At 42.7% G+C, this 27,070-nt stretch overlaps 1 protein-coding gene across 3 annotated transcripts; it reads left to right on the forward strand.

The window, feature by feature from the left end:
* The first annotated feature begins 315 nt into the window (after positions 1-315).
* CDC42EP3 (CDC42 effector protein 3) lies at positions 316-27,070 on the forward strand. 3 transcript variants are annotated; one of them, XM_082758316.1, is made up of 2 exons: positions 316-472; positions 24,951-27,070. In XM_082758316.1, the coding sequence occupies exon 2, from the start codon at positions 25,245-25,247 to the stop codon at positions 26,004-26,006; it is 762 nt and encodes a 253-aa protein (XP_082614442.1). In that variant the 5' UTR covers positions 316-472; positions 24,951-25,244; the 3' UTR covers positions 26,007-27,070. The 3 variants fall into 3 exon arrangements, with proteins under 3 accessions (XP_082614442.1, XP_082614443.1, XP_082614444.1); XM_082758317.1 differs by lacking the exon at positions 316-472 and adding an exon at positions 15,662-15,770; XM_082758318.1 differs by lacking the exon at positions 316-472 and adding an exon at positions 16,792-17,040.

Consider the following 27,070-nt stretch of genomic DNA (forward strand, 5'->3'; position numbering starts at 1 on the left):
AGGAGAGGTTGGACGTGGTGCTTGGGGACACGGTTCAGTGGGTGCCATTGGTGGTTGGACCAGATGATCCTGGAGCCCCTTAGGGCCCCCGTGACCCCGTTCTTCCACCCGTGCTTCTCAGCCACACGCCGGCTGCCCCACGCGTGCCTCCCTCCGCCGTGGCCCCTCAGCGCCGTGCCGGGGCCCGCCCCGCCTCGCTCCTTGCCGCTCCGCTCCGCTCCGCTCCCTTTCCCTTCCTGCGGGCGGCTCCGCGGCGCCGGGATTTCCCTGCAGCCCGCCGCCAGCGCCGCCTCCCCGCGGCCGCCGCTCGCCGCCCGCGGCCCCGCGCCGCGCCCCCGGCACTCGGCGCCCCGCCGCCGCCCCGCCCGGCCGCCGGCCGCTCGCTCGCAGGTGCCGCCGGGGGCGGAGGGGCGGCCGCAGGGACACGGACAGGAGAGGAGAGGAGCGGAGAGCGAGGAGCCGGGCAGCGGCCGTGAGTCGGGGAGCGGGGCCGCGGGGGGCTGCCGGGGGGCGGAGGAGGAGGAGGGAGAGACTGGTGGAGGGCTTGCGGCGGCGGCTGCTGCGCTCCCAAAAGGGGCAGGGGGCTGGTTGGGAAGGGACGGGCTCCCCCCCCCCCCCCCCCCATTATCCTTTGTTGTCCTCTGTGGAGCGCCTGGGGCGGGCAAGGAGCAGCTGTGTGTGTGTCTGTGTGTGTGTGTGTGTGTGTGTGTGTGTGTGCCCACCATTGTTGTCCGCTCACAAGCAGGGGCCCGCGGGCGGGATGCTCGCAGGGCTACCAAAAAAGGCAGCGGGATGCTGGGCACGGGTTTTTTTCCCTTTCCCCTACCGAAAAGGAAAGCGCAGGGGCAGATGTGGCATCATCCCACCGGGCAGCGCGCATCAGCAGGTGTTTGCTGTTCCGTGATGTATTGTTAAGAGGTTTGTGCCCAAAGGGTCCAGGCAGGGATAGCGGTAGCAGGAGGCTTTGCTCCAGCTCTGCGGCATGTTAAAAACAGTTTTTCATCAGGAGCGATCCGCAAAGTATCAGAAAATCCCCACGTCGGAGGCACTCCTCGCTCTGCACATTTGTTTCGTGTTACGGCGCGCGGAGGAGAGGAGCCGAGCAGGTTGCTCGGCCGCTGGACTAGCACGGAGAGGGGGGATTTTTCCTGGCCTCGGCGTTTGCCGGCGCTATCTGTAGAGGGAAGGAACAATGGGGCCTGTCTCCTGCCCACATTAACCATAATCACAATTACTGGTCACCCAGAGCACCTTGTTTCACGCACAGGAGCGAGGATCAGGCTGCAGAGGCTGCCTCCGTGCCTCTGCCTTCTTCAGCAGTCCTCAGAGCCGGCCAGGATCACCAGGAGGTGGCCTGGGTGCCTTGTGGGAGCCCAGGCGATGGCTCTTGCCCGCCAGGCAGCCCGCAGCCACACGTCCGTCCCCTGGGGCGGCACGCCTCTGCACCTCGCTGTCGGGCTGCTGGGGCTAAATGTCAGGTCGACTTCAAAGAAATGGTTAAAACTACTCCAAACCACGGATATCGGCTATGCCGTAACCAAAGAAAGCCACGTTTCGTGGCTGAATGTGTTTTCTGCTCAGCTTTTCGTAATGACATACGCTGCTTTGGTTTATCATCTTCTAAGCTGGGTGACTCCTTACAGAAGAAATTCTGGTCCTCTGCCCAAGTCTTGAGAAATAGTTTTGGGGTAGGGGAGGGAACTGTGCTGGCATTTTAAAACAAATTTCCTTCTACCACGCATCCTTCTTGCCTTCAAGCTCTCTTTTGCTTCGTTGATGCTGTGTTCAAGAGGCTCACTGGTCCTCTCTGGCCAGGTCTTCCCGTTGCTCACCCTCGATGACAGAATTGCGGTAGATCTAAGTCACACAGTGTCCGTTTTTTGGCTTTCTGTAATCCTATAAAAACCCACAGGCTTTCACCTTACTGCATGCAAACATAGCTTGAGGGGGGATAAAAGAAAAAAGGAAAAAAACAAAGAAAAAGCATCACTTCTCTACTTCTCTCTTATCATGATCAAGGCAAAATAAATATGTTTCTTCAAGATTCAAACCATCTCAGCAGGAACTGGCTGGCTCTCCCTCCCCACTGGTACAGGCGGACTGACTGGGTGGTCTGTGCCTCAGGGGTGCTGCTGCATCCCCGTTGCTGCAGCTCTTGCAAGGGTAGCGCTTGGCTGAAGGTGTATCCTCTGCTGGCTTCCCTGGGAGGTGTGTGTGATGGAAAGGCGCCTTTCTCAGATAAACTCAGCTCTGAATTTCGATGCAGATGTGGGGAGAATCGTATGTGGGTGTTGGATGGGGGCTGTTTCGAAGTGATTTCTTCTCGCTGCAAAGCAGGCCAGTTACTGGCCAGCGAACACACCTGGCTGCTGCTGGTGGACGAGGCTGGGCAGAGCAGCAGGAGCGGATGCAAAGCACCACCTGCACAGGGGAGGCTTTCCTGTGAAACAGGAGGGCAGAACTGGGTGCAGCTACTGAGTACAAGTTAGGTGATGTTCATGCAGAAGAGATCTGATTCTAGTGCTGTGCTAAATAAGAGGTACTTCTGGATGATGCTCACGAGGATAATCATTACTTACAGAGTATCTTACGGTATTCTGTGTTTTTTGAACAAAGATATTGATCCAGCATGGTGACTGCAGGGGGAAAGAATGTAATAGGAGTGGCTGGAACAAGATTCTCCATAGTTTAAGGGTTAAATCAAGACACAGAAAAGCTGCAGAAATCGCTCTGCCAAGATGAAGCGAGATGATTACAAGCAGACTGAGCTGGCCAGAGTGACAAGGTATATTTACACCCTCACTTGGGTTTCATTGACACTTATGGAATAGTCAGGTGTAGGAAGAAATGTTTGTCTTACGATTCAGCCACTAGTTAAGTCCACAGAAGCACAGTTAATTAATAATTTTTGTAAGCTAGTGTGAGATTTTTCTTCTGAGAGGGTAGTGAATTGTTGAGTGTGTTTTATTCTTTTTCTGTGTGTGTGTGTGTGTGGTTTAAAGTGGGGAGATAAGCCGTTTACAGGCTAAGCCTATGTTAGAGTAGCACATTTTAATACTTAAAGCTCTGAAAATGTGAAAATGATAGTTAAATACTCTAGACTAAATTATACTTTCAAAAAAAAATTGGCCTCACATTAAAAGCTACTCTGATCATGAAGATGTGTTTAGCAAAAGTAATTTGAAATATTGTTATACTTATCTTTTGAAATTATGCAAGTTGCGCAATACTTTTAAAACACGATGACTAGTATCTGATAAATGCCAAGGAGCCACATGAAGGGTTTCAACTTCACCATGTGTGGTTCAGCAACATGTAGCTCAACTATGTAAATGCCATGGTAATGTTGTGTACTTGCACTGAATAGTAGAAGAAAGTTTGATACACTGCTTTGATTTCTATCATAAACACGGAACAAGTCAGATAAGAAATTAAATGGGATGATGTAGCGAGGTGTTGTGCTGGGGCTCATTCTGAATGATCCAAGTGAACTTTTCTGTGGTTATGTGCAAACAGCAGCTGACCTTCTGTAGAGATAGATGCAAGTGCTGCTGACAGGCTGTGGGCAGTGAAACTAGGGATGGCTTGCTTAGTCAGGGCTCTGCAAAGCTGTCTAGATGTATTTACATGGCAATTTTTATTTATTTATTTTTAAGCAATGCGTAGGGAACTTCCTAAAAATAAATACTTCTTTATATCTTTACCAGGAAGGTCTAAAATTTAGGGCTTGATGTATTTTGATTACTATTTATTCTGTCCCTTTGAAATACCAGATGTGTTGAGTCTGTTTCTCGCTGTTCTGTTGTAGATGTCTTTGTGTATCTGGATATTTGTGTTGTGCCTTAAACAAAGGAAACAGGTTTAAAGTCTTTATTCTAAATGTTTTCTTTCTTGCCTAAAATATTGGATAAAAATAGTAAATAAAAGCAAATGGTTAGTCCGATTTATTTTTTTTTCAGTTAACTTTTAAAAAAGTCTTTATGTTATAACAGTGAAGTCAAGCAAACCCAAAAACCTATGTGAAAAGTTAATGATGGTAAAAGCAAGTATCCAGAAGTTGGAAAATGCTTGTGGAAAGTGGCGATAATGTATATAAGGGCATTATACTGATGTGTTACTACTTGTAGCCCTCTTGCCTCAGACAATATGTGAAACAAATGGGGTGAGAAGTGACAAAAGAAAGGATCTGCCTGACATGCTGGGCTGAGGCTGAAGGTCCTGCTCTGGCATAGCGCTTATGGGTTGTGCTGGGCAATGTTTTAATGCAGATGGTGAAGGAACCAAATAATGGTTGCACAATAACATAATCTTGGGATTTCCTAACTTTGCATTCTTTGACTTTGCAAGCTGAGTGTCCCACATAGGATATTTCTAATTACGGGGTTCAGAATTCTCAGTGATACTCTGCAAGGAAGATCAAAGGTGCTTTGTGCCACCACTGTCAGCATCTGTGAAGTATTCCTCCAAAGAAGTTGTGAAACTCGCTTCCTAGCCAGCAGAGATCTCTGTCATGAACCTGAGGAGAACAAACTCTGACACCTGTGAGGATATGAGTAATCTTGCTGCAGATCTTCAGGAGGAAGCAGAGCTGGGGGAAAGGAAAGGCAGGAAGGAGATGGCAGACAAAACTGGAGGCTTAAGCTTTTTAGTCAAACAGTGGCTGATGAATCTTGTTGCTTGACAAACACTTGATCCAGTTCTAGTAGAGCATCTCAGAGTTTTAAGAGCATGGTTTTCTCAAGTAGAATGGTTGTGTTGACTCCTATGTAGTAGACGTTTTCTTTTTCTTTTTTTTCTTTTGATTTTGTTTTTTTTTTTTTTCATCCTTGAGTGGTGCTCTAATACCAAGTGATGTACAAGAACGTAATGCCAGCGTTGCTGTTTTTGACACACACATCTTTCCATTCTTGCCCTCTTGTTCATCTTTTTTCCCTTTTCATTTATTTTCATGAAGCACATGACAGCACTAATTGATGCTTCTCATTAGGAAAGCTTTTAAATTTTACAAAAATCAATTTGTAAAGTAATTTAGGACCTTAAAAAAATCCTTGTGAAACTAGAACATTTTTTTAAATGTTCCTCTTAATGCTTACTAATCTAACCTTTTAAATTGTATTCACGAGTTTATTGTGATCAGGAAATGCTTCCATTCTTTCTTCCTTGTATGCATATCTGTAGCTCTAGTTATGTAAAGCCTAAATTGCATGTGTATAGATGCATCTACATCTTTTAGAAAATACTTAAGATCTTCGTGAAAAAAAAATCAAACTTTACCTTTTTGTCTCATTTAATATGATTTGTTGTATGCTTTGATTTAGTTTAACTTTACTTCTATTTATTCACGAGATCAGATAATTAAGCTCTGAAACTCAGGCCAGGATTAAACCAAGATGCAGTGAGGCTTGAGGTGAATGTCCTGTTTTGCTTTTTCTTCCCTTTCCTGTGCTTGAGATGTACACTGTAAATACCCTGTCTTCAATGTGGCAGGCCACCACTAAGGAAGCACCTTGTTCAGACATTCTTGCCACTGTTTTTCATGATGAATTCTGTTCCAGAACAGCCATATGTATCACTTTTTGGTCTTTATTTTTTGATTATTTGATTAAATTGCCTTTTGGGAACTAAAATATAGATTCAGTTTGTTTAAAAGGTGCCCCCAGACAATGGTTAGGTCAGTCTCAAAGTTTAAGTTTCAAATTACAGCTTAATCGATTTTTGATTTTACAAGCTCCGTGACATTTAAAGCTTTGATAGGACTCATTGGTTATTTGCGAGTACCTGTTTTTGCAATCATAACCAATAAAACCACAAGCTTCCCTGACACCAAAGCAGAATGCATCACAGAGTGAAGGAAAAAGAAAATGCAGGTTCTGTTTTGTACTTTGGTGCGACAGCCAGCCAGACCATTTCTCCCCAGTGCTGCGGTCCTTGCAAAGAGACGTCCGTTCAGGGTTTGCATGACTTGTCTGTATTCATTTGGAGGATGGTATGGGGCTGTGTAGATTTTGTTGTCTCCCTTGTTTTGAGGATGTGTGGTTCCTAAGAAGAACATTAGGGGTTGGCTCAATGCAGGGAGACATAAACAGTAGGAGAGTGAAATGGGGAAAGGAAGAATAGTGCTATTGATTGTCCCGCATGTCAGATGCAGCTCACATGTTCCTGCCTCAGATGCAAGGGATTATTGCTCTTCATCAAGTGGAAGCTGGTCTTTTGCCTGCTCATTTCTCTGTAGTATAATGACCTTGGAAGAATAACCACAGTTCATAAGAGGGTAAGAGGCAGTGTGTCTGGGGGTGGTGTGTGCATATTCTGTGGGCAACATTTTTCTGCTTGGATATTTAGAAACCAGATGGGAATGTGGAGGTAAAGAATGGTGCGGTGTGTCCACACAGGCTGTGTGGACGTATGGAATTGTATTTTACTTCAGTGCAAACGCTTGGAGTAGAAAGATGGAAAGGGGAGGGGAAGGTGATGCTCACAAGTTTGAAGCTAACAGTGTTCCCTGCCCCAAAAGAGGCCACAACTGAAGAACTGTTTTTTGTGAGATGCTGATGTTGTTGGTTTACATCTGCATGGTTCTTAATATACTAGATATTAGTTCTTAATGTAGTAGTTACCTGGCTTGTAATTAGGGCTCCTGATGCTACAATAATACAGATTAGTCATCTTGCGTAGAAGTAAAATGTTGAAAGAAAGAGGGTTCAGATGTCTAGTCAGTTTGAAAAAAAAAACCTTAATTGAACAAGTTGGATTGTTAATGTTACCAGATCTGCTCTTCCTTGTTTCTTCTTAATGATATGCAGAGTAATTAGTGGTACAGATGATATATTGTTAGGAACAAGATAGCTGACAAAGCAGACCAGCAATTTGTGTGGCAGTTACTCTCTTTCTGTATGTCCCTTCTCACTTGCACAATATGACTTGAGCTGGGGAGGGAGGCTGCGTTTCCTTTTGTTTTTCTCTGCAGCTGGTTTTGTCTACATGTCCCCTCAGGCATGATGAATACCCATCTCAGTCTCCAGAATCTGTTAGATAAGATCCAGTAAGGTCAATAGCAAAGACAACAAAGGCATCTGTTTTATAGCAGAGGGCTCTACAGTTCTCTTCAAAATAGAAAATTCTGGTCCCAAAGAAGAAATGTTACAATAGCAAGAACCCAAGTAGGTTAGGAATCTGTAGGAGTTCCTATAGTTGAGAAGGACCAAAAGAAACCATGGCTCCCCAAATGAAAGTGATAATCAAGTAGCTTATAGTGCAGACAGCTTCCATCGTTTGGCTGAGAATTAACTTCAGTTTTAGTTTAAGTGGTTATTTTACCTTCGCACTACAAACGTGCCTATTTTGGCAGAAGAATGTGCATCATGTCTAAGTTTTTGTGTTACAGTATAGCAGCTGGATTGTTGGGATGTGCTATGATGACCTTATAGAGGGAAGAAACAGGAGTGGCATCTAATGAAGCAACAGCAGAGGATTTGGGAGTTTTTTGGCACTGCTGTTGGGAAGAAGTATATCCACTGAAATGTAAATCTTTAATTGTATTCAAGTAGTCTCTGTCAATGAGAAGACATAGTCTGCATAAAACTGAAGAGTTGTAACGTAAGAAACATGTTTCAATGCCCAAATGAGCAATCTAAACACGGAAATAGTTCCTATTGCTAAGTACTAGCTGATTCTCCTGTATCAAGCCTGCCTGCAGGTCTTTCTCCATTGTATCTGTGCATAAGGGTTGATCCCTTCCCCACTTTGACCATCCTCTGTCTCTTGGTTCCACCTCCTTAGTTCTTCAGCACAGGTTCAGTCCTTCCTGGGTCTGGGCTGATGGCTCTTCCTTTGAGTTGTTTGTGGGGATGCAAGGTGAAGTGTAGGGTGGTATTTTTCGTAGAGAGGTAATCTCAGAACCCTATAGCTGGCAAACACCAGGCTACTGAATCTTGCAGAAATTATGATTTTTAACCACTTTAAAATTGACCGTCCTGAAAATTCACAGACAGGAAAAGACACAATTTTGAATGTCAAAACTAGCTTTAAAAGACGTGCCAGAACTTTTTAGCAAGGCTGTGGATTGTGATGGGAGGTGTATGGATGAGAACAAGGGGCATTAGGTTGCAGCAGGGGAGGGGAAATACCTCATTTTGGTTTTGTCTCATTAGAGAAGCAGATTACCAACTTATGTTAAAATTCTCCTACCTCTTTTAATCCTCCCAATAAATAAACATATACAGATTACTGCAGACAGAAGAGAGAAAACATTGCCTTGAATGGCAAAGTCTGATATTTATCAGCAACTCAGAAATGAGCCTTAAGATGGAAGTTCCTAAGACATCTGAAGGCAGACAAGTTAAAAAGTAGTTATCTGAGAAATGGGGTGCGTGTTCTGGGTAATGAACCTGTTACCTGCTGAAGCAAGGACAGCTTGTGCAGGGAGGGTATACAACAAGGATTCTGGGCTGAAGTGGCACCAGGTGATTTTTGTGGTCCTTCAGTTCAGTGTGATCTTTCAGTCCGTCTGATGAGGGAGTCGTCAGAAGTTACTGGGCTGTCAGAGTTGCCAAGTTTGTAGTTCTTGGGTTAATATCCTTAAATGATAAATGTACTCCTGAAGTCAAATTTTACAGCAGTGACTATATATAGGGGATGTGGCATGAAAATAAATGGTATTTCTGGTGTGTTGTCAAAATTCAAGTCACAGCTCATTTTTCATTGTTATTTTCTCCAGAACTGAGTATCTAAAATTGGATGCTGAATTCTGTTTGGTCACGGATTTGAGAGATCTCTTTTTTGGAAGTTGTACTTCAAGATGTTTCATTTCCCTTATTCACTTTGAATGGGCTAAGCTGTTGTGAAACGTGTGCCCTTCTGCTTGAACGGCATCGGAGGAGAACCAGCTTTTAAAGCCTGCAGATCTCAAACTGTTCATGACAATTTGACAGCAAAGAATTTATTTAATTTTCTGTGCAGGATTTGAAGTAGTGTCAAATGTAGATAGCTATTTTTCTTTTCTGCTTTGTGCTGAAAGACTAGAACTTTCCAAGCACAACAGTTTGAATGAGAACTCTGTTTTGATAACTTTCAGGAAATTCACCCTTTCAGTCTTCGTAATTATCTTTATGGCCAAGAAAACATAATTTGTGGACAAAAGGGCTCTAAAAATTTAGTGTGGCTTTCCTTAGATGAAAATTCTTTCCAAAATATTTAATTCTGAAGAGAAAGTTAATGTGTTCAGTCAAGGGAAAATACTGTTCATACCCTAAATGATAAAAGCCAGACCAATCAGGAGCCTGTCTATCACAGGTTTTAGGCCTTTCTTGAATTGCTACCCAGTTCTGGCTCAGTATGGTTCCTGGATCTGCCTGAATTGTTTGAATTAGACCGTGGACAGTTTTTTTGGGGGGAAAAAAATGTTTAAAAAAGGCCAAATTAACAGAGAATCCACCACAAGCCTTTGATTGCCCTTACTGTTCAGAGAAGATATATTTTCCTTCTTCCCTTGCTTTCTCTAGCTTTATGCTAGCAACTTTAAGCAATAGCATGGAAAAATAAAATCATGATTCAGTGGCTGGGAGCAGGATGCCCTCTATGATTATATTTTTTTTCCATATGCAATGTTACAGCCCATGACCAACTCATTGCTTCGTTCTCTAAGTAGCTGAAGAGATTCAATTCTCCATGTGTCTGTTTCTCTAAATTACCTAGTCCATTAATCAGTCTCATGGCCCTTCTGAAACCCCTCCTTTGTTTAGTGACATCCTCCTGGATTTGTGGCTACCGGAGCAGGTCGGATGATGGCCAAATGGGGGAACTTTCCTGTCCCTCGTCAGTGCTCTTATGCAGCAGGGCATTGCACTAGCCCCTTTTGACCTCAGCACAAGAAGATCTGCTTGAGCTGCTTATCTGTTTTGGCCTGCAGAACTCTTATTACTGTTTTTGAGCACATTCTTCTATCCTGAAAGTGTGGCCTGGGTGATTTGGTCTTAAATTTTAGTCTTGAATTTGTGACTTTGGCTACTGTTAAAATTCGAGCATCCTGCTGATGTTCATGTATCAGAGAATCAAGATCCCTCTTCCTCTCACTCTTACTACCTCCCAGTTGATTTTTCTCACCTTTCCCTGCTCTCCCATCCCCCAGTACAGGTCATTTTCATGTGAAATGGATAATTTAAAGGGAAAAGAGTTAAAGAGCAGCCACTGGGAAGGCAGCTTGGAAGTCCTCCCGCTGAGCAGAATGCCCACGCAAGTCAAGACATCCATAGTGCCCTGGGAAATGGAAATGCCCTGACTCCTATTTGTAACATCTTTAGTCTGACTGCCAGCGACATTACTCTTTACTGTAACGGGCAGAAATTCCTGTGAGATCCGACATATAAAGCTGGTATGTAAGAAGTCGTAATTGGTCTGCTCTGAGATACCATGACAGGGGGAGTAAAATATTTTGTACTTTGAGTAGGTGTGCTGGACAGAAGAGCAGCCTTGTTATGTTGGCTGTTACACAGACCTATCCTTTTCCCATTGCAGTTGCATTGGTTTTGTTATCTTGTCATCTATTTAGTGAAACAAAAAGCCCAATTCTGTTGTGATTTACTGTGGTTATAGCCTCCAACGATTGCATGCATTTAATTACTGCTAACAGAGAGAGAAGATGTGGACTAAGAGGCTCAAAAAGTCAATCTGGTTGTCTTTCAAGCTATCTGAAAAGTGTCACCAGTAGCTGCCATCTGGTACAGTGTTTCAAAATGCTAATTTGGTTTCCTTGTTGCTTCTTGCATTTGCAAAAACAACAGAAATAGGAGCTCGTTGTCATTCCTGGGGTGGGGAGCTGTTGCTTTCCAAATGCAGCATGTGAACTAAGATGTTTCTCGTGTTGGTAAGCTCTTCCCTGCGCTCTGCTGAGGATATGAACGCTAGGTCTGAACAAGGAGCACGTGGCTGTTCCCAAATGACCATAAATGTCAGCCTTTTGATGGAAAGTCCAAGAAGAGTATGTTGGTGTCTGGAAAAACACACAGGAAAACTTGCTGTATCTTCTCCGACATGAGAAAGGTAAATAGCAAGAGGTGTAAAGGGAGTTGCATGATTCATTTGGCTTAGTCAAGTTCTAAAACAGCACTTTAGCTCATATTGTTGCATAATTAGTCACTAGAGCACAACAGACAAAATTCAGGTAGATTAAAAGTCTGTCTGGATACAGGTATCCACAATATTCTTGCTGTTAGAATTGAGATTTAGTTTTAACAAGTAATGCTCTTCCAACCTGTGTTGGCGTGCTGGGCGATATTGCCTGCCCTGGGCATGCAGTTTGAAACACCCAGGGAATCTGTGGCAGGATTTCCCTTTCAAGAAATAGCTATGCTTAATTTGAGTTACTACAGGACAACCTGTATTTAGGGTGTTTTGTGTTCTGAGAGAATTTAAAAACCAAAAGAAAATCCCATTTTCCTGTGTAGAGTAGAAAATATGCTGATGGTAAAGGAGGCATTGGGAAAAAGACATACAGAACATCAATAGCAAAGGGATCTTGGTGATCTGCTGTCTTTCTCTTTTGGATTCAGAACATCCCTTACATTACATTTAATGTTGGAGGATGAGCAGACAGGTATGCATGTTTTCTTTCTTATTTGAGGGCAATATGCTATTCATTAGCCCAATAAAGCAGTAATGGTTATGGATGTAGTTTAATTTAAGAAGCGTAGGAATATAGCAGTAGGGATGTTGATGAACATCCCTAACATCTAACATGGGTCTTGGTAGCTGCTGGCAAACAATTTAATGATTTCCTCCAGTATAAATCAGAGCCTGGTAAATCCAGGTAGTACCCATGTGCAGCCGAAAAGAAGGAATGGCAGCTTTGTTATAACAACTTTCTTGCTGAAGTTACTGTACTTGTCTTTTACTGGCAATGTGTTTCACAGAATTTTGGTTATGGTATTTCTGTTCCTTCCCACGTGAGCTATATCCAATGGCTCTGTGGACCTGTCTCTACATTATCCGTGGATTTCTTCCTGTCCGGTACTGAAGCAGCAACACTGAGATGTTGATGCTGTCCTCAGAGGGAAGTTTTCTCTTGAATTTCTTCAGTATTCTGTCTCTGTTGGCTGTGTGCTCTTTTGTAATTCAGGGAGCTGAAGTGTGTCAGTTCCCTGTGCTTCTGCAGAGGCTCTGTCTGTTAAAAGAAGCTGTATGGACTTTCGCAAGAGAAGAGAGGCACGCTGTGCCTTCAATTAAGGCAATCCTGTTGCATTATTGCAGTATTCAATGAAGGATATCTTGCCTGGATATGGTTTCTGCTTGCTCTCAGGTCAAAGAAATTAACCTCAATTTCTGCTCTGCTTGCATACACTAAAGGAGATCAGGAATACCTGAGCATTTCCTTCTGTGGCTTGGATTGTCACCACCTTTACATTGCTTTTATTTGCTGAGGTTTGTTGTTTTTTTTTTTCCTCCAGTGTTTGAGCAGCGGTTTTTGTCTGGGTGTCTGTCCTAGGCTCTACAGCGTGTCACGTTTTCTTCAGATGAATGGTAAACCATGCAACTAAGCAACCTATCAGTCCTCCCCCCACGACCTGACTTCTGACTCCCTGGAGCTTGCAAGAGCCATTAGAAATTTCTTTTAAATAGCTGTCAGTAAAAGCAGAAGTTCACCTTACCTACTTATTAAAGGATTAAGCAAATAAAAGTGCCCTTTACATGGTAAAGCAGGTCTCGGAATAATATTCTTTTATTTGTCTGTCTACACCCCGCTGCCTTCCATGCCAGGCGTGTGAATTGGTACATGGACTGCTTGCAGCGTGTGGCAATATCTCAGGCTTGGTTGAAGAGAGAGGTGCATCCATGCCCACGGGGATCGCTGCTCCTCTCCTCACTTGGGTGCTGTTACAGCTGTCTAAACGAGACGCCTGATGACCAAGCAGAGTTATAACAGTCTCCCAGCAAGTGTCGCAACGCCGTGTGAGGCCTTGGTGTATGTGTGCTCTGCTTCAGAACGAGCTCCTCTCAACTCTGAACTAATTAGCGCAACCTAGATAAAGCATAGGTTAGTATATATAGCTGGTGTTTGCTTCGCCAGACCTAAATGTAACTTCTGCCTTGTGCAACTGACCGATTTTCTGCGACCTGTCAGCACAGAGCTCTGCATCCTGCCAGGAGCAAGCTGATGGGTACTTGCGAGAGGCAAGCCGAGGCATTAAGAAAAGCAGGGCACTGTTTAATTCAGGTGGAATTTGGCTGTCAGAAACCTGGTACAAGCCTTTTCGACATGCTGGAAGCTCGGGTGCCCCTGCTGCTCAGGCTTGATTCTACAGACAGTGGTTTTGGCAGTGGATGGTACAATTAATGGTCAGCTTCAGACTCTGTCCCCTTTGACATCCTTTGCTTGAAGCTGCGTAAGGAACATGGGGGCTGGCGCTTAGGAGAATATTTAGCAGAGTTGGCATTTAGAGTTGGCATTTGTAAAGGGGAGCGATTTACCTGCAAATGCTGGGCTCTGCCTCTGAGGTGGGAGGGAGGGAGAAGAGGGAACTCGGCCCCGCTTGGCCTAGGAGGACTGCTGGGTGGTGTCATTGGTGCTACCTGAAGTCTAGCCTCGTTTCTATGGAAACAGATGATTAATTTGGGGTTTTTCATTAATGTGGGTTTTGAACAAATTAAATGTGACCAAGGTCCCAACGAGGATCTGAAATTTGTTTTCAACTGAAGGGCTCTTTATATAAACGAAGCCCAATTTACATAATTAAGGGCACGCTTCATTCATGCTGCTCAACAGGACTGGGCCTTGAGACAGGGATCGCTTCTTGCAGGGCCTCTCTTAAAAGGTGAGAGCTGCTCGTGCCCAGCTCGTGCTTTGGCTTCATATGTGTGTGTGTTCGTGCACAGCCTTTCTGGGGAGGTGGTAGCTGTTTTATAGCAGTCTTGAGTTTGTTGTGATCCTCATCAAAAGGGCTGCGCATCGTGTATTTCCTTGCAGGCTAGCAAACAACTGGGTGTTCCCCTCCCTCTCCCTGTGCACCCAAAGGATTTGCAGTCTTTTAAGGTGTGTGAGAAGCTTGGTATAGATAAAGCTCATCATAAAAAGTTGTAACTTGTTTCTTGCAACAAAGGCAAGTTGTTGTTTTGGTTGAGCACGGAGTTACGCCACTGCATTTGTCAGTGTCAATTTACGCCAGGCTTTAAATAGGATCCTCTGCAACGAGTTTGTTTGCTGGTAGTCTGTAATCCTTTCAGGCTAGCTAACATTAACGAGAGGCTGCATTGCTGTGGCTGGCTTTCTTTTGATCATGCACAACCCTAGTCAGGAAATGGGTGAGGAGCATGAGTCATGATTACATTACCCTAATGCGACTGCCTACTAGAAGTTTGCTTTTTGCCGCCAATACTCCTTCCCTTGACGTTACTTCTAAAAACAACATGTGCATTTTGGAGCACTTTGAAATACTGACCTTTAAACACAGAGATTTATGTTCTCGTACAGTCTCAAGGCAGAACTCTGGGCAGGAGCCCCTGCAGAGTGCAGAGAGAACAGGAACATGTTCAAAATGCTTTTCCAGAAAGCTGCAGAGGACAGGACTTGACTTGCAGTACATTAGGTCTGCTCGGGTTCAGTGGATACGGCATCTTTCCCTGACCCGTTTAATTATTCCGTCACGCTGCCTGCACGCGCAAGCTTGAGGTCCAGGCTTCTCTCTGTACAGATGCTGTCATCCCATACACCATTTGGCTTAAGCTGTGCCATACATCTGTGCTTATCTCTTGAAATACGGCTGCAGTAATGGGAAGATAGGTGCTGAGTAGTGGCTGAGGTAAAACCCTGAGTGTCGAGAAGGCATTTTGACTGGGACCTGAGACTGCAGTATTTTAGCGTAATTAAATGCCTGGGGGTTAGTGATTGAAAGAAATATCAGCTGTTAATCAGTAAACTAGTTTCAGTACTGAACTGCCACTGTGCCACTCTGAATATTGTCAGTATACCTCTGCAGTGCTTCCAAACGTGAAAAAAGCAAGTGCTGAGTATATTTGTTCCTCTCAAATCTGTTTGAGACTGTTCAGCCCTGCCAGGTTTGAAGAGCAGTATGTGAAGCACAGCTGTTGGCACAGAGAGCGAACGCACTCCAATAGTATTTGATATATTCCAGGGGGGGGGGGGGGAAAAAAAGCCTGATCAATGCATTATAAGCAACCCAAGCTGACAGAACTGAGCGCCTGTCAAAAAGAGATGGCAGGAGGAAGTGGGGAGCACCGAACTGCCCCACGGTGTGATGCAGCCCTGTCAGCTGGGGCAAGCCGCAGGTGTCACTGACAAGCTGCAGAGCTGGAATATGACACGTCTTTTGGCTGTAACTTACTCTGCCAGACCCCTACCTCTGCTGAAATGCTGCCTCCAAGTAGAGGAGCTGTATTGTTAGGAGTGTAGCTTAAACTCATAGTGAAGATGTCATTTTCACGTTTTCCTTCTGTTTCGTATAAGAATGGTAAAACAAAAGCACTCACTTCAGTTGTGTTAACAATCTCCTTCAAACTGCATATGGATAATCAATTTTTAAAAGTCCTATTTACTCCATGATTTCTCCCCCATCCCTTAAAGAGGGCATGAGGTGGACCAAAAAAAAGGAAATTCAATGAAGACTTTTGTAATTAATTCACTGACAAATTTCCTTCCTTCCATCTACTCCAGCCCCAAGCTCTTTGATCTCATCTTGATGACCATGCAGCTCTCTGGAGGAGGCCTAAGAAGTGCAGCAGAGCAGAGGATTCATCCTTCTCTAGGCGATAAAACAAACAAGGCCTGTGAAGTTGATATTTTTCTGTAGCTCTGTGCCTCTACCTCATCATTAGCCTTTGCATATAGAGGGTTCTCTGGCCTTCAAGTTCAGCTGAAACTAGTTTATCAGCCATTTCAAGATGGTAAATACTTATTTCACATGAAACACTTTGAGAATTGAATAACAGCAGAACTGGTGATTATAATATGCCTACGTCACTCATGTGTTTCAAGGAGATGATAAAGAGTATTTGACTTGGAGAAGAAGGGTATTTGAGAATTGGAGGAGGAGTGAGTTAAGGGTTGGAGTTTGAGTGGGATCTTGCAAGATGCTTTTATTTTAGGTTGTCTTTTGTCAGGAGCTGCTAGTTAAGGAAATAGTAAAATAGGGACTTTTTTTTTTTTTTTAAAGAGTGACAATGAACTCTTGATTATCTATGGAAAAAAACTCATTTTGAGATGATACCAACCATGGGAACTTTAAGCCAGGAGCTAGTGAAGCTAGCAAGCCATTTTTGCATCAGAAGTGAATGAAATCTGTATGCAATTCCACAGAAACTTTGTCTTGCAGAAGAGTTAAGAATTGCCCATCCCTTCTGCCAGAACTCTGCGCTCTGAGCTGCTCAGATGATTTGCTGCAGCTGAAAGTAGCAGTCCCACTCCTAGCCGTGTGACCTTAAACCCTTTTCCTAGTTAGTTTTCACCCAGTTCAGTGTGCTGAACTGGCTTAGGAGGGGGTCAAGTGAGTGCGCACAGAAGGGGGGCAGGGGAGAATGCCTTTCTGACAGCAATAGTTATATTGGGCTTGAACTCTCTCTGGAAGTGTTACCAGCGGTCACGCTGCAGCTGTTTGTAAGCCCTTGCTGTAAACTGAGTCAGCGGGGAGAGCTGCAGCCATGACCAGCTCGCAGTGTGGCTTGCAGGTCTGCCTGCTGCGGAGAGTACGAGGAACCGCAGCGCAGAACTGGGAACAGCAGCGAGGAGTGGGGAATCGAGGGGGGGGAACTTATAAAACCAGCTCCGAGAGCACAGCTTGGCTGGGGAACTACACCCTGTGTGTTAAAAGAGAAAGCTCTCCGTGTAACCTGCTTAAAATTAGAAAGGGTGTGGATTCATAAGCCTTAAACTGATACCGACGCTGGCTGACATCAGAAGGGGCAGTTCTGCCGGCCTCAGTCCACCTGCCCTAATAATTCTCCTGCGTGGCAATGCCAGCACTTACCTGAGCATGTCTCAGGCTGCATCAGGGAGCTGATCTGGCTCAAGACTAATCCTTCCTTCTCCGTTTGCAGGTGAGGTTTTAGCTAGAGCAGTAACCCCATCTTTATAAGCAGCATCTCGACTTGGGTTGTAGGGGTGGGTTGCTTTTTTTGCTTTTTTATCTGTGTTTTTTGTTTGTTTTTTATCCCATTTCACCATGGGGTTTTGTAGTTCTCGGTGAACTGACGGACAAGTTTTTAAGCTGCCTCATCTTGTGGTGTATGAGTTGGTCATTCCCAGCTGTTTGCTCATCAAGTGTGCTGGCTTTGTAGGATGAAATGTGCTTCAGTGCGCAATCTGGCTGATTTAGCACAACCTCACCTTCACAGGCTGTGCGAGTTAAGGTGCTAGGCTTTGTACTGATGCATACCTGTGTCTAGATCTGCGTGGTCTTGCACATGCCCAGTTTTTGAAATCTAATGATGAAATCAAACTGTATGGTATTAAATCCGTGTATATGATTGTACCAGCCAGCAAAGCTAAGGAGACAATAAAGAGAGACCTGCTTCAGTCCGTGGAGCTGAACAACAGAATACAGTGAGCTCATTAAACACCTGTCTCTGGTGAAGAAAACACAAAAGGCTTTTATTGTTCTCAAAAAGATGCAAATGTCTCCAAGTTAAAAGAAGGCTGTGGCTAAAGCTTGTTGGAAGGTAAAAAACAATTGCTTAGCAAAAAAGAATTGGTATTATTTAAAACATTCAAATGAGTGGTCAAAAGCACAACTGCAAAAACAGACTGTATAAGGTATTCGATTTCATGTTGCCTCAGCCAAATTTTTAGAACATTACTCCTCTGTAGTGTCAACAAAACACACATTAAACACATTGAGAATCTCAGAGTAAATGTCAGAAGGACATTGGCATCAAAGAGGAATATATTTCTATTGAAATTATGCAAAGATCTTTTTATACAGCACTGGGCTTTATAGTGTTTCCATGAGCAGCCTGCAAATAAGCATAAAATTGGTGTGGTACAAATTTGCAGGTGATGGAGGGAGAGGAAGTATAGTGATGAGCAAGATGCTTGAGCACGCTCAAATAAAATGTTTTCTCTTTCTGAACCATGGCCTTGCATTTTATCCTAAAGCACATAAATCCAGCTTATTTGCTGGAGAACAATAGCTCGGAAAGTCATAGGGTTTTTTTCTAAAGCGTAGAGCCATACTGGACAAATCATGTAATATGAGCATTGCCATCGGCTGTGCTGTAGAATTTGTTGATTAGATGAGTATATGCATAACAAATTTCTAGTTCTGCTAATACAGATTATTCTGCTTGGAGAACTGGTTTTTGTTATACTAGTATGAGCTCTTAAAGGGTTGGTGATAAAACGCTACATCAAACAGCCTGTAAATACAGAAAAAACTATTCTAAAGATGGTGAGGATAAAAGCAGAAATACGATCTTGTTTATAAACAAGGAGCAATGATGGGAAGGAAGAAGTGATTTTTATCTTAGTGTATGCTGTTAGGGAGAACGATATCAGAATGTTGTCACTAATTCTGATCTGATCTGAAAAGGATGTTGGAAGATTGGAGAGGGTTCAAAGGAGAGTAAGTGCAATACTTCAAGGCTTAAAATTATTCCCCCACCATCACCACATGAGGAATTCCCCCTGCTCACTTCGATCAAAAAAACCTACTGAGAAATGACTTGGTTAATATTCAAGTACCTTAACAGGGATGAAGGTTTCTGGTTGATAAAGGGCCTTTGTGATCTCAGACTGATACATAACAAAATAGTAACTGGGGCCAGTTGCTTAAATTAGAGAACAGCCCCAAACTAGGTGACTTCAGCAGCCCCTTCTAGCTGTGCTGGTACAGCTGTTTGTTTTCACACTTCATTGTACCCTTCAGTTATTTCAAGGCAGGTTGGCTTTGTTTATTTCTTTTTCTTACAAGATGAAATAAAAACTCTTAAACATGAAATACCTCACCCATTTTGATATTATGGTTTAAAGTTGAAGGTGCCTCCTGCTTAATATGATTTACTCTGGCTTGATCCATTTGAAAGGATATTATGCAGGGAATAGTTGCAAGATTTGAGGCAGTCAACAACTGAAAATATTGAGTTCTTTTCATTCATAAAGATGGGCAGTGGGGGGGCGACACTGGAGAAAAGGAAGATACCTGGAGGAAAAGACATAGTATTCAGCCTGCACCATCGGTGTTTACATTACATGACAATCCCTACCTCTTCAGGTGGGCTGCTCATTGTGAGTGTGTTATTTATTCTTACATGGGGAGAAGTGTTTATAGAAAGGGAGATGAAAATGTGTACTCCTGTGAGTTTCTTCCCTTTGAAAGGGGAAGTGAGAGGGAACCTATGGCTGATAATAAATTCCTCTGCTTTTTTAATATTTATTTTTATAGCTGAAGTTTTCCAAGCCTTCCTTGTCATTCATTAGTAGATGTGTATAATGGAACATACTCCTATTTCCTCACCCACCCCGCCCTCTTCACTTACCCCTGAGGAGACATTTGTTTCAAAAATTCAAACTACTTCAAGTAGTAGTAATTTGGATTATTGAACCACTACTAACCTGCCAAGATGTACCAGGTGGAACTCTAGGACTATCTTTGACTATCTTCCATCTCTGTTGCAACACTGTGTTTTCATGAATGATTTGAATATATGCTTATTATATCTGTAGGTGATGCTAAACCCACATGCTGAAGAGGCCAAGATTAAAATTCAAAATGATCCTGATGGTTTAAAGTGTTTGCAATTAATAAAATGCAGCGCAGTGAGTGTGAAGGCTGTGCTGCAGTGGCAGTAGTCATGAACGAGATGTAGAATAACTGGCTAGGCAACAGCTCTTCACTAAAGGAGCTAGGTCTTTAGTGGACCACAAACTAAACATAAGCCAACAGCGTTGTGATGCTGAAAGAAAAACGCAGCCACTCTGTTAAGAGAGAACTTGAAATTGCAGCTTGAATATTGCGTCTACTTTTGGGCACGTTGAAAGTGCTGCCCTTCCAAGGAAAGAAGAGCATTAAAAGGAGGTTGAGGGAAAGCTATCCTAGCTGCAGAAAACATGACCTGTGTTGGAAGACTGAAATATTTGTGGTGTTTAGCCTGTAGAAAACAAGGCTGAAGGAGTTGCAGGACATAAAAGAATGAACTGTATTTAGGGCACAAATCAGAGCAGGGAAGACTGGAGGTGCATTTTCCCCTGAGGACTTGCCTGTGTAGAGTAAATTAATGTGGGCAGTCTGCACTTGTAGGGATTTTTAAGGGATGGTGGACAAACATCTTCCGGGAGTAGCAGAAGGGCATCTTGGCCCTTGCAGGAGGATGGAGAAATGAAGGAACTGCACAGGGGGGTCCCCTCTTGACCCGTGTGTCTGCAGGTCTGGGCAGAACTGCTGTTGTCCTTTTCCCATCAGTTTCTAAAAAGTGGATGTGCAGATGAGATAAAATAGGTTAGATTTGATCTGGGAAACTAGGGTGAGTACAGTTTGAGAAGATTAGTTGTACTGAAGGGCGATTAGCCTCATTGTTTTTATAGAGTAATTAAATCTGTAGCTTTAATCAGAAAGGCGCAAATTCTTTGAAGGAGGGAGAAACAAAGGGGTGATGACTTTTAATCCAATCAGGGAGGATGGCTATAATACAGATGAATTCAAAGGCTGGGCCTCTAATAAACAAGGTAGACTTGGATGAACAATCTGTAGGGGAAGTGTTACCACCACCTGATTTGGTTAAAGCCACTCAGAAAGTGGTGGCTGTAGAAGCAGACGGACTCGTGGCCTCACCTGGAGAGGCTGCCAGTTGGCACAGGCGCCCGAGTCTGTAGGAACGTGAGAGGTAAGGTTCTCCTGCGCACTATCTGTTGCTTTTCTTGTATCTGAAGCCTTAGTTATACTGGGAGTTGGTTTCACTCACATTCGGGAATTGCGACTGCATGAATTCAAGCCTCTGTTTAAAAAAAATGTGGTTTGCACTGATGTCATTTCAGGAGTATTGGAAGTATCAGCATTGCCAGGAGGTTCTCAACAGTTTGTGCTGGTGATGGCTACTGATAGCTAAAATCCAAAATGAACCCCTAAAGCCTAATTGGCTTATGCTTGCAGATACTGTGTTGGGTAGAAAAGTTTCACCAGTTTATTGCATAGTGTCTCTCTCTTTTGCTGTGTTACTGTCTTCTTATTTGGATATGTAAATAATAAACAGATCGCCTTTTCTCATGGTGACTTGCTCTGCAAGATAATTTGCCACTTTTGTATGATATGCTGGAGATGGGTTCCTGTAAAGTTTAAATGTTTTTAACCAGTGATGCATAAGGCAGAATACTTGCAAGGGATTGTCCTGTAGAAAGCCTGTAGTCTTCCAAGAGCACACTCTTGCTTCTTGTCCTGCTCTGTGGAAACAGGATTTTTTTTTATCATTTCTTTGCCTGGGACACTGCTTAAGGATCTTGGGATTTGTGCACAAAGAAAATTTTGTACCTCGACCTTTATTTATCTCTGGCTTTGTAAGCTTAGCTGTTGAGATACTTGCAGATAGTCTGTGGAATAAACTGAGGCATCCATTGAAAACTTCGAGCTGTGTGGAAGGTGATGATTGCAGAGTGGACATGTTCATGAGGCAGACTGAGAAGTGCCCCTGAAAACATCAGCCTTTGTTACCAAGCAAAACACTTACATGAGAGTGTGAAGTGACAGGAATGAAGAAAAGCGTGAGCTGCAGCCAGACTAAAACTAATTTTCACTGGGCTGGAGTTGCTGTCTTAGCTCATCTCAGATCTTGTTTTCTTCCCTAAACTGGAAGAAAAATCCTCTCACATTATTCTCGTAAGTGAAGGTCTTCCACTGCAGGCTGTCAGTCAGGGACTGTAGCTTTTTGGTTATTCATCTGTTTTTCTGGTAACTTCTTATTCAGCTTTTAAGTTTGGCTAAGCAGTCACTTAGTTTCTGAAATTAATTTAGTCAAAAACAGGCTCTTCTAAAACAGCTAGATCAGAAGAAGGTGCAACTTTACCGTGTAGCCTGGTATCAGGATTGGAGCATGTTCTGGCCCTTCTCCAAACCGGCGTGTACAGGTGATTTCATTAACCCTTGTTGAATGCAGGGAGTGTGTGAGGTTCTTGTGAAAATTTGTGGACTGATTTTCTTTTTTTAATTTTTCAGGAGTTGGGTTGGAAGCTTGGTCTCTTTAAGCCTTTCTTCGTTTGCCAAAGTCTAATTTTAAACTTCTTTTTTTAACCAAAGACGACTTTTTTTTTTTTTTTAAACACATGTTAAATACTGATATAGGTTCTTCCTTATTTAACTATAAAGGAGATATGAGTGACAGCAGTATTTTAAGATGAATGTTTCCAGATTGATGATGTATTTCAGCTGTTCAGAGGCTTAAAATCTGTACTGCTTTGGGCAGTAGCTGACTAAGAGGATAGGTATGCAGAAAGGAAGTGCAGTTGCTCTGAAGCCTACGTTATGCTGTATGGTGAAGGACCCTCTGTTGGGAAGGGAGCCCTAACCTTGTATTTACCAATTGTAATCTTGGGTTTTTCAGTAGGGTGGCTAGTGAAATTTGCAGCAAGGGTAGCGTTTGCTTTTAGCAGACCAAATGATGCTTGCAGTAAGCACAAGATTTTGAATGTTCTCCTCTTCATATGCAAAACCTTTTTGGCACCGTCCAAATGGATGGCAAGGCCGTCACAAGTGCAGGGGCTGCAGTATAGGAGGGGGATTATAATTCCTGGCACAGGAGTCTCTTGCAGCATCCTCTGAAGCAGTGTGGTTTTACACTGCCCCTTACTGGGACTCTCTCATAGTGCAAGAACTAAAAGCTACTGGATGCCCAAGAGTTTGCTCTATTTCAGGGGTTTGGGTTGTGTTTTTTTTGTTGTTGTTTTGGGGTTCTGTTGCATTTTTTCCCCAAGGTATGAGTTAAATAACATGTAGTACTCTCCTGTGTATCAAGATGCATTATTTATAATAGTTGTTTTACAGTTCATTTTAATTTTTCTTGATGTTTCATTGTGTTCTTAGGGTTTGTTTGAAAACTTGCGGAGTTTGGTGATAATGGCCTTTGATACAGATCCAAACTGGTGGAAGCTTTGAATGGCCTAGGAATTGGTCTTTCATTTTTGAACTAGGGACCATTAGGCTTGATTTTCAACCACAGGAGCACTGGATTCCATGTATTAAAACTACGTTCCACGGATTAAAAAAAAAATAATCTGAAAGAATGGGTGATTAGGACTAGAGGCAATTCTCTGTTATTCCTGGAGAGTGAGAGAGAGCTGAGTTCTCTGGCTAAGCATAAAGCAACCTCACCATTCAGCTTTGTTTGCCAAGAATAAAACTGTTGAGTTGAGGATGTGTGCCACAAGCAGAGATCTTCATTTTGGTATTGTAAGATACAAAAGGGAGTTAAGTCAATGAACTTTTGATACGTAATGGGAATCTCCTAGCATTCTGTAGATCCTGATGAGTTACCAGTTTGCTGTGTAGAAATGCAAGCAACTGTAGTTTCAAAATTGAGCTTAAAAGTATGGACTGTCTTCTTAATTTATAGAACATTGAGCTTATTTTGTGTGACAGCTATAGCTGTTGTACTTTTGTGGGGAGTGATTTTGAGTAATATCTGAAGTACAGTGGGTATCTTGTGGGAATCAAAAACCAAAATGCTAACCTGGCTAGATTCCCAGCGCCCCTTGTGACACACAGTTAAGCACCCCACTGAAGAAACTAATTATTCAGGTTAAAGGATTTGTGAAAATGCTTAAATACTTCTTGGCAATCTGGCTGTATAGCCAGTACAAAGCTTTAAAACTGATGGTTCTTGCTGAGCTTAATTTGATCAAGGAATATCTCTACAGGGGCATGCATAAAAGGAAGACAAAGTACAGACAGCTTTCCTTGGTGTATTGCACACAGCATTTTTCTGTGCAAAAACTGCCAGCTGAGTTACAGAAGGAGCATGGAAGAGGACAGTGTGAGGCATTTGGGACTGAATATTCTGGTGTGAATAATTCAGGAATGACCTGTGATGCTCTGCTCCATGGATTGAGTAGGGGAAGTTACAAAGTTGGCCAGGATAAAAATGCTTTTATTCTGAGATTGCTCAGGAAACAGGAGCTGGTACATTAAGAATGAAACACATCAGTAAGGCATTAATAGAGAGTATTTTTCCATAACTTGTTGACTCACTAGCCTGTTAGCCTTCGTGGGCTGGTTATCTAAATTTTCAGAGACCACATTCAACAAGGAAGCCTTAGTTTTAAAATGTTTCATTTGGGTGCACAGAGCAGCTCCAAGTCACCACAGCCTCACGGCTAACACAGTTCATGAGCTCCTAATTGCTATGAAGAATCCCTGTAGTTCAAACACTGTAGTCACAAGAACTAGTCTCTTCTAAAACACCTACATTTGGATATTTCTAAGTAGAGACCTGGCCCGATACTTTCTTCAGATGCCTAAAATTGTCCTTTTTAGTGGGCACATTGATCAGAAAAGTTATTTTTGACAGCGTGTTCCAGCACTAAATGAGGATACACGAAGTTCTCAAATCCAAGGTGGTCTCCTTCATTTCAAAAAAGGTTGCCTGAATGATTTAGTCTTCCTGGGTCTACCAAAATCTTAATGTTGTTGAACGGTATAGTTTTATTTCTGCATATGCTCTTGAAGAAAAACATTCAGATTGCCAGAATAAGGAGAAAGATTCAGATCGTGATGTTTATCACATGAACTGTGCTCAGCAACCATGTCTAAGAAACTCTGACTTCAAAACAAGCTATGAAGTCAGAGAAAGGTTAGCTAGCCTTTGTTAATCTAAGCCCTTTCATCCTGCTTAATGAAGGGAAGCAACATCATAAAGCTAATCTGCAGGCTGGAACTGTCAGTACCATTACTAATTTTATTATTTTTTTGTAAAAAACAGGGCTGAATGAACCATAAAAAAATAATAACCTGATTTTGTATCCCATGCAGGTTTTCTGAAGTTCTGGAAGTAGCAGGACGTTTGGTTGCTAGCTGACCTGGAATTTTTGCTCCACCTTGGAAAGATCTGCAGTGGGAGCCGTTCACCTTCACAGACCCTGTAGTTTTCTGCCTCAGAAGAAAAGGAGTTGATGTGCAAGAGTGGTACAAGGTGACAATGTAACATAGGTGACGCTGAAGGTCTCCTGAGAAGAACTGACCTTGTAAGAGGCTTCTCCTTCATCTTCCTCTGCCTCTTTTTTTTTTCTTTTTTTGATAACTCCCCCTTTAGTATCTACAAGCAAGATGCCAGCCAAGACACCCATCTACTTGAAAGCCGCTAACAACAAGAAAGGGAAGAAATTCAAACTAAGGGATATCTTGTCTCCAGATATGATCAGCCCGCCACTTGGAGATTTTCGACACACCATACACATTGGAAAAGAGGGACAACATGATGTTTTTGGAGACATCTCCTTTTTGCAGGGCAACTATGAGCTATTGCCTGGAAATGAAGGAGAAACCAGAGTTAGCCAATCTGATGGCCACAGTGAATTCTTAAGGGCAAACAGCACTTCTGAATCCATGTTTACAGAAACTCCATCACCAGTGCTCAAAAATGCTATTTCCCTGCCTGCCATCGGGGGTTCTCAAGCTCTGACGTTGCCCTTACTGTCCCCAGTGACATTTAATTCAAAACAAGAATCCATCAAGTCATCAAGAAATCCTAGGCTTAGCTGTGAGCCAGTAATTGAAGAAAAGTTGCAGGAGAAAAGTAAACAGATGGAGGATGGAGAATCGTACAAAGATGACTTATGGGAGCAAAATGGTTCTTCATCACATTTTTCTAATGGTAGAGACAGTCACTCATCCAGCTTTTCTGAACGATGCACTGATTGGCAAACAGTTGATTTATTTGATGACAGTCAACTTTCGTGTGAACTAACCAAGACAAAGTCAGAAGAATCCCTTTCAGATCTTGCAGGCTCTCTTCTCTCCTTACAACTTGACTTGGGACCTTCACTTTTGGATGAGGTCCTCAATGTAATGGACAAGAATAAATCTTAGAGCTGGTACTCCTTGCTTTCTTGTAAGTGATTCAGTTAAACAAAACCACCACCAACAAAAAAACACCATTCAAGAGTAGAGACACTTAAAAATCAGCTGTATTTGCAGTTGTTTGACGGGTTTTCTAAAAATATTCATAAAGTACTATTTTTTTACCTATTGTTTTTCATGATTTTTATTACACTAAATTCTCCTATCAGGAAGGTAAATTTTAATAACAATTTTCAGCAAACATAAAATGTTTTTAAGTACCAGTATAATGATCAGAAACTTCAGAAACAGAGTTTGAGGATGATACTGATTGTGACATTTGGTTAGTTCACTTCTACAGGCTTCTGGATACATGAGACTCTAAGTGTCAGAGAGGAGATGGGTATTATTCACTCTTACAAACTATTACAACAGCACGTTACATGTAGGCCTCTTTCTAGAACCTTGTGTGGGGTCTTGATTGTTGTTATTTTTTTTCTCCCTAGTTCCATTTCTGTTACACCTTCACAGTAACTATTTCTGCAGCCTTATACTACCGCTCTATATTCAGATGTGAACAATTTGAAGGCTTTTTTTCAGCTTGAACACCTGGTCCAGAGTCATGGCTGTTTTAAATGAGTATGCACAAATTTACACAAGTTGAGGCTTTGGGCCTGATATTGTATATGAAATGATATGTTGTAAACAGGTGACACATGCAAGATATTATGGTTAAATTATTTTAAAAGTTAAAATATATTTTTTGCGTGTATCTTGGCTTTTTACTGCAGAGCCTACACATACAGTATCTCATCAAAATAGTTGCTTGACATTATTGGTGCTCTTCTGAAAATTGTATATTTGTGTGTTTGAAAAGAAATATGTATTGATATTCCTTGCTTTTTTTCTTCATTTATTGCCACACATGCTTAAACTTGCAACCGATTATTTTAACTCTTCAAGAAGGCACTGGTTATTCACAACGCTTGTGATGTGTGCTGCAACAGCCGCTGTTTTGGGAAATGTGGATCCTTTAATACAGTACATGGATTGCATAGATATCTTGTGCAATACAATAAAAAAAATGAAATCGC

Source organism: Aythya marila (assembly GCF_965140915.1).
Source record: "Aythya marila genome assembly, chromosome: 3".
NCBI classification, from domain to species: Eukaryota; Metazoa; Chordata; class Aves; order Anseriformes; family Anatidae; genus Aythya; species Aythya marila.